The sequence below is a fragment of the Rhipicephalus microplus genome, unplaced genomic scaffold, assembly GCF_043290135.1.
Source record: "Rhipicephalus microplus isolate Deutch F79 unplaced genomic scaffold, USDA_Rmic scaffold_15, whole genome shotgun sequence".
In the NCBI taxonomy this organism is placed as follows: Eukaryota; Metazoa; Arthropoda; class Arachnida; order Ixodida; family Ixodidae; genus Rhipicephalus; species Rhipicephalus microplus.
This window is the reverse complement of record NW_027464588.1, coordinates 2,489,433-2,497,033: the sequence shown is the minus strand read 5'-3', so window position 1 is coordinate 2,497,033 and position 7,601 is coordinate 2,489,433. Positions and strand designations below refer to the sequence as shown.

Below are 7,601 nucleotides of genomic sequence, written 5' to 3'. Positions count from 1 at the left end.
TGCATATTCCAACCATGCCGAAAGGAAACGAATGACTTTGCGCATAACATTGCATGTTTTGAAGTATCATTGAATTCCTGCTGAAAGCACAGTTAAGCTCACTACGCCATAGTTAATCCTTTTGCGAATCAGCGAAAGGCTCACTTCACATGCGTTGGGCTACACAGGAACCTAGGAAGCCTTTAACTTTGTCAATGGCCCTGCTGTTAATAATGGATAAGAATGCCAGTAATGTAAAATGTAAACTCGTAGTTGGTGAGTCTTTAGCAAAAACCCTTGTTGTGTTTTGGGTTTTCAGTTTCGGTTTCGGATTGACATGTGAGGATGCCAGGGGGCGCCGCTCTGGCATCTAGGATTTCAAGGCGACTGTAAAATAAAGAGTCTGTGTTGGGTAACCGTGGAGTGTGGTTGTTGTGCTTTCTTTCGGCGCTTCGCGCCGACCCGCGTGTTCGGACTGGTCGGCGTCCCCGCCGGCTGCGTACGTCTCCGTCAGGCGTCTTCTTCTTCTTCTGCTTCGTCAGAACCAGCCAGCCCCCAACACAGCAACCCTCTCTTTTCTCAATCTATATTTCGATATCTGGCGCGACGGTACGCTTCTCCAGCGAAATATATGATGAAGGAGACGTACTTCAATACATGACAGTAATACAGTTTTTATTTTCTCCGAATCAGTTAATAACATGGCTCTGTGATAGAACAGCTGCTCATCTCGCAGATGGCCTGGTTGCGATCCTCGCATGGAATGGAAACTCTTTTTCATTCATTTCATTTGCATCTTGGTTTTTCGGTAGTGAAGAAGGATGTGATTCTTAGCTCAGAAAAAGTTAACCGACGACGCCAATGATACACTTTGTGTGAAACAGACAAATTAAACGTTATCACGTTAAAGCGTGCACCAGAAAATAGAGATGGTGTTGCTTCACAAGTCTTTCCCGTAACTGCCGCTTGCTTCAAGTCCCATCCCCATTAGTGGGTGAGTGGCATAAAAAGAAACTGATTATCATCAACAACTAATCCCGCGCTCGCGTGCGCATGCCGGAAGATGGAGCCGCGCGAGAAGTCAAGCGAATCATTTCGGCGACGAAAGCAAAGCCAGGTAACGTCCACAATTCACAACTCTCAACCATGATATCGACTACCAAGATTCGCAGACCACCATCCGTCATTCCTAACGAGAGGCGAATGCTCCGCCGAGTCTGCTTTCTTGAGTCCAGCACAGCGGACGTAACCGAGGGCACAATTGGGGATGTTTCGGAGTCGAGCATCTGGAAGGCCCGAGATGAACCGCAGCCGACGCGTTTAAACGACGCCAAGTACGACTTCCGGTTCAGCAGTGACAAGTCCAAGTCTAGAATCAGACCTCCAGCAGCGTCGGCGTCGCGTCTTTTCCAAGGCTCACAGCAATCTTCGCTCGTGACATTGGCTCCAGGACGGAGCCCAGTGATGACAGCTAGTCTGCAAAGGTTACCACCATCACCAGGACCACCATCAAGAAACAATCAGGTCTATGTCTTCGACTCCGTGTCCAAGGTGTGCCAGACGCGACGCGAGAACAGGGATGAGCGAGACGGCTCGGAGCAACCTTGCCTGCAGAACTTCGGCATAGGGGTGCTCGTGGCCGCGCTGGTTGCCGCTGTGCTCACCCTGGCACTGACCGCTGACAGGCCGACGACGCAGGTGAATCGGAAAGAGGTTTCGCCCCTGCCGCGCGAACTGGAAGAGTTTGCCGCAGCGGGTGGCAACAAGATTGTCCAATCGATTGACGCGAGAAGAGCTGCCGCCAGGATTGGAACTAAGGCGATGACCATGCATCGTAAAGTCCTCCTCGCAACGGCTTCGACTTCACTGAAAACCAAGACGAAGAGACAACCTGCTTCTCGGCTGCACACCGAGAACCAAACGGTAAGCATTAGGAACCTTTCGTTGTATATCCGGCCTTCACTGCTGTTGCAGGATCAGCAACGCTATGTTAATGCGCCAGACGTATTCAGCAAAAAAAAAAAAAAAATAGCCATAGGGTCAACATTCGCGTTTGTAGAGCTACCTCACACCTTTAGCCCTCATACGAGTGTCTCACGCAATTGCTCATTGGAGGCTTTTATCTCTGGGAAATTTCCTGAGTGGTATCCTTGGTTTATATCCACCTTAAGAAACGCAAATGACTAGAAGATAAGGATGTCGTTATCCAACCATTTCGCTGCAAGAAGCTTAATTTTGACATATCTAGGGCTGCACTGGCAGTTTCGAGGCGAAGTGCCCATTAGAGAACGCTGAGCCACATCAGGAACATAAAACAGCAGCGCGAAATAAAAAAAAAACACCAGATGGTAATAAAGACCGGAAATAAAAAAAATATTGCAATAAATAAAAATAAACTATTTTCAATTATGAAACGTAGTTTACTTAGAGGCGATCTCCATCGAAGACTTGTTCAACACTATTTCCGAGTCTTCGAAGTGTTTTTCCGAAGTTCCCTATATTGAATGTCGTTGAGGTGGACCTTGCGAAATCGCCTTAACCGACCGCACAGTGAGAAAATTTCTGGATTCCTAGGAATTTAGGTTATATTTTGCCGCAGAGCCTTGGAATCACCAGTGACGACTGGCTGCAATCAAACCGTGATACGACATTACAGTAGTCTCTCGCCCTTTTATTCACTTCACGAGTACGTAGTTGAGCCACACAGCGCACGAGTCGGTTGAGCTATAGTGCACGGTAATCAACACCACTGACCGATTTGAACCTTGGTGTAGCCCCATGTAATGCTTTGTTTCAACGCCATATTTCCACGCAGAGGCACGCAGGTCGTGGGTGCGGTCGCCGTTTCTACACGTACTGCGAGCAGGAGAGACGCGAGGCCTACTACGACGACCGGTCTCAGTCGTGCGCCTGGAGCAAGCGCGACCGTGTGCGCGTCTGCAACCGGGGCGCCAACAGGTTCCCCAACCTGGGAACTTGTCTGGACAGCTGCGCCAGGGACCCGCCACGCGAACGATGCTTCGAGAGCGTCCTCCTTACCGACTGCTCACGGTAAGCTGTCAAGTTTACCCTTCAGTCGAGTTTACATAAGACAACTCGAAGACAAGCATCTGCATCATCTTTTTTTCTCCTTGTTGCTTCCTTTTCTTTTTCATCTCCTCCTCTGTCTTTTTCTCAATCCATGTATTATCCCCATACAGAAGTTTCTTGCATCATTGTCCACGTAAAAAATCATCTTAATGACCAGTAGCTATTGATTAGTGACCACGAAAACCAGCAAAAGCACAAATGAAAGCTGGTCAACGCAGCCCGAAGGTGATAAAAAAACGTGAGAAAAGGAAAAAAATAAGAGCGCGTGGTCTTGTTGATTTCTGCTCCATACAGTTTTTATCGCGTATTTTTGAGACCCTAAAGGTTTATACGAAAAACTTCTATCGAACGAAGTACCTGGTTCGGCTTATTTGTTAACTCTATCGGAGCATTGCTGATTAACTTCATTGAAAAGCGTCCAATCCGAAATTTATCTTGCATGGCTGAGTCGATAGACTGTCGTTTTTCGGTCCTTCCTTCTACGTGCATACGACAAGTAGTCACGCTGATACACATTGCTGCATATATGAGCTGTACAAGAAGGTATAACGGTAACAATATAGTAGTATAAAATGCTGCTTCTCATTCGACGTTCGCCATGTCACAAGCAATGATTCACTAGCCCAGCATAAATATCTTGAATTTATTTTATGCATTAGTTCACCTTTAGCAGGTAACAAGTTGATCAATACACGTGTCATTGCAAATAAACAACACTCTGGACTTGCAACTTGCGAACAAAATCAGCGGCTGATCTGTGGCGCACACTACTGTAACTTCCGGCTGATAGGCCACATACTCTTAATGCATCACTGATACATTCCAACCGTTGCGCTCTAAGCTACGCAAATATACCATAATAAACTACTAAAACTCAGCTAAACAAACATGAAGAATGATTTGAAAGGACGATCAAGACATACAACACATCAGTATGGTGATCCATCATGAGCAAAGGATCTTCATGTAGGACACAGCCGCATGGACTGTGACGTAGCCAGAAATCTTGTTTGGGAGTATTGGGAGAGGTGATAAATGATACTTCGTGTATGTTCGACCATGCGTTTGCATGTGCGCGTGCATCTATACAGCTGCGAAATTGAAAAGTTTCGGAAAAAGACATGGTTAAAACTAAAGACCTTAGATTAAAACACCCTCCCCCTCCCCCCAGCTCTGTCTTCGCCCCTGGCACCTAGTATTCTGGCGCATGTTAAGTCATGCTGCGCTGTGTCTGTGGCTTGAACTCTCGAGCTGCAAGCAAATAACATTATATGCGAAGAGCCCTTGTAAGCAACATACATATATGGCTGGTAAACCATAAATGTATAGTGAAAAAGTAGCTATCTGTAAACGCAGTTTTCTGAAGCGGTTTCGTGTGTTCGTGGTAGAAGCGCACGTGGAGACCGATGCCCCTGCTTATAGAAAAAAAAAAGGAAGGCTACTGCTGCAGCAGCGTAAAACATGCCTCGGGAGACAGAAGGGCAGAAGTCGCATGATTTAGCGAAGCAACATCTGCGGCGTGATGGTAGCGGTGAACTTACGAAAGATGTGGTCCGAGTTCAACCTTGTGGTCGAAACTGCCGTTTGATTCCAGAGATTAAAGGCGCGAAACTTCACAGTAAGTTGTAATGGGCTCAGCATGTAGAAAAAAGTTTCAAATTAACTTTAATAAGTAAAGTATGCTAAAGTGACTCATTATTTCAATTTAACGTGATGTATTTTTTCTTGGAAATTATTTTGCGGAGTACCCAAGCATTTCCTTTCATTTGCCTTGAGCCCCCATCGTGGTACATGTCCGCGGATGAGCAGGTCGGTTTGAACAACGCAATGGAAATATTTATTGAACGAGGTAGTGGTGTGCTCGCTGCCAAAGAAGGAGAGAAGGCAATAATAGGAAAGACAGGAAGGTCAACCAGACGGGTATCTTGTTTGCTATACTGAAACGAGAAAAAGTTCAAGTATGAGGGGCATGATCAGTCGTTGGGGCTACATATTTTCTGACATACCCGACTTCAGCACTCTGACATTTGATAGGAGAGTCACGGCCTTTCAGATGACCATGGGCAGGCCGTGGTAGTTACATAATCGCTAAATATACTGAATTTACAACCTCCAGCAGTTCTGGGACTATTGGGGTTGTCAGAGTGTTTAGGTTGTTCAAAGCATGAGAATGGTGTCCGGATGAGAAAGAAGCATCGCGGCACGGTCTTTGTCTTTCTCGATCAAATTTTGGGCAACCAGCACTCTCGTTGACTCAATCAATCTTTGCTGCAACCATTTGGAGTCGCTGCGCATTCTACTGTGGTAGTGGCTGCAGTGGTGTTAAAACCGGTAATGCGTCAGTGTTCACGTGCGCTGGCGCCTTCTTGTCCTCAAAAACCGACTCGGATGTGTCCGATCTAGCAAAAGTTCCTTCTTCTGTACACTCTGGCTCTGACTTTAGAACTGATCATGTGCGAATAATCTGAATGAATGAAACTTATCCAACGTAAAATATTATATAATTAAACATATACGCTGCTCCTCTTCCTATCTATGACTTTTGTGAGCACAAAAGCCATGTACGTAAAACGAACGAAGTGCACAGGACAAGGGCTACTTTCTATTGAAATTTATTGGAAATTAAAACTAAATATACAGATGAAGCCACCAGAATAGAAAAGCAGAAAAAACTAGACAATGCGAAAAACAATCGAAGAAACGAACATATCAGTACTATTCAGAGTTTATTCATGCTAACATGTTTCAGGAGCATATGCGCAGGCAACAGTCTAAGTGAAGACCTTATTATACATCACGATGACAGCGTCGGCAAAGTGGTACGCCGCACACTATCAGTGACGGGCTGATTTCAGTGCCTTCTTTTTATGCATGACTAAGCGGCACTCTTTTCGCCTTCTGCATACAGGCGGGACGTGGTTGAAAAGTGGTGGTTCTTCGACGGGTCTCGCTGCGTCCATTGGGACTTCCCGATGGGCGACTGTCCATCGTCCCGCGGTGGCCGAACATTCAGGTCACTCAGGGAATGCTCCTTGACGTGTCTGTACCACCGGCACTTTGGTCGACGACAGCGACTCGATGGTGCCCCGGTGCCCAAGCGGAGTCGCTGTCACGCCCCACTCACTGTCACGTGCAACTCGCGAGACATCCGGTTCCCGTACTTCGCGGATATGAATGCCAGGGGCAGCGCTCGGTGCGTCAAGACGTCGACGCCCACACTGCTGAGTCGGCTTTGCCTAGTCGGCTCGAATCGATTCGACTCACTCTCCACCTGCAAGGAGGTCTGCGGCAATTCACCACGTGAGGTTCCGTGAAATTCGAGGCATATTTTATCCAAACAAACGACGTTAGCCGGGACCTTGCAAATAAACGAATCATAATGTTCATCTTGTCTGTGTCTTTTTTTTTAGTCTGAGATGCGAATGTGTCTTATGAAGGATACCTCATTAGGCCAAGTTGAATAAGTTCGGGGACATGTTTTTCTTTCTTCTCACTGCTTTCTTTTTTCGCCTGTTTTTACCTCCATTTCTGTTTATTCATTTGCTGTTTATTTCTTCCTCCTGCTTTCTTCTCTTTTTCTTTCGTTCTTTCTTTCCCGTTCTGCTCTACATCACTAGTCCCTACTTGCTTTCTCTGTCTGTATAATTTTTTCCTCTTTATTAACAGTGAAAGCTGTTACGAGATCACAACTCGGGTCTCGCGCAGTTCTCTACGGCCGCCGCCGCTGGTGTCAGTAACCATGTCGCACGAAATTTGGAAAATAGGCCTAGCACCAATGACACAGTGGGGCTAGAACCCGAGTCCGCTTGGTGCCCAGCCCAGTATTCTACCACTGAGCGAAGCCGGTGCTTAGAATTTGTTGTAAACTTGCCTTAGGCAGGCTTGATGTCGGGAAATCTATCGCGTTATTACGACTAATTAGGCATTTTAAAACAGTGAAAGAACAAGCAGTCGTCACACAATGCAAATAGCGTAACCAGTGGGTAGTCCAATAATGCAACCCATTACAAAAGCTTGTTTTTGTTCAGAAATAACTGTGGCACATATACACAACAAGCGCAATTACTCATCGTCATCAGCTATTGCATGAACAATTGACACAGGATTCCTCGCAATAGTTCAGTAGATTCCACGCTTCTCAGAAGAATGACGATAAGTAGCATTCCGAATGCCGGCCTACTACACTAAAATTTTCATTATTAAGACCGTAGTGGGCATCAAGCATGTGTACTTGCCGCAGTTACGTATGAGTGTTTAGAAAAGGCTCTGAAAGGCCGCTGTTCTAGCTTTCGCTGTGACCGTGCTGCGCCTTTTCCGCAGGCGTGGCGATTTTTTTTAAAAGACGATAGTTTTTCTTGGCGAGCTTCGACGCAAAAACTTTGGTCTGTATGTCCGTCTGTCCGTCCGTCCGTCCGTCCGTCCGTCCGCCTGTCTGTCTGTCTGTCTGTCTGTCTGTACTTTTGTCTGCTTGTCCACCGTTACCGCGAACTGGGTACTCTAAACAGCACCAGCCGATGCCCCGAACAGCCGAC

The 7,601-nt window shown here is 46.5% G+C and overlaps 1 protein-coding gene across 1 annotated transcript; it reads left to right on the top strand.

Moving 5' to 3' along the window:
* The first annotated feature begins 1,125 nt into the window (after positions 1–1,125).
* On the top strand, positions 1,126–6,453 carry LOC142784732 (uncharacterized). The gene is made up of 3 exons (XM_075883233.1): positions 1,126–1,902; positions 2,795–3,030; positions 5,978–6,453. Exons 1-3 carry the CDS (start codon positions 1,126–1,128, stop codon positions 6,381–6,383), a joined length of 1,419 nt encoding a protein of 472 aa, XP_075739348.1. The 3' UTR covers positions 6,384–6,453.
* The last annotated feature ends 1,148 nt before the right edge of the window (positions 6,454–7,601 follow it).

What these genes read in the sequence shown, in the direction of transcription:
- LOC142784732 (XM_075883233.1), top strand. Translation starts at nt 1,126, where the DNA reads ATGATATCGACTACCAAGATTCGCAGACCACCATCCGTCATTCCTAAC. An exon ending in TGCACACCGAGAACCAAACG is followed by an intron (nt 1,903 to 2,794) that starts GTAAGCATTAGG and finishes ATTTCCACGCAG; the next exon opens with AGGCACGCAGGTCGTGGGTG. An exon ending in CTCCTTACCGACTGCTCACG is followed by an intron (nt 3,031 to 5,977) that starts GTAAGCTGTCAA and finishes TTCTGCATACAG; the next exon opens with GCGGGACGTGGTTGAAAAGT.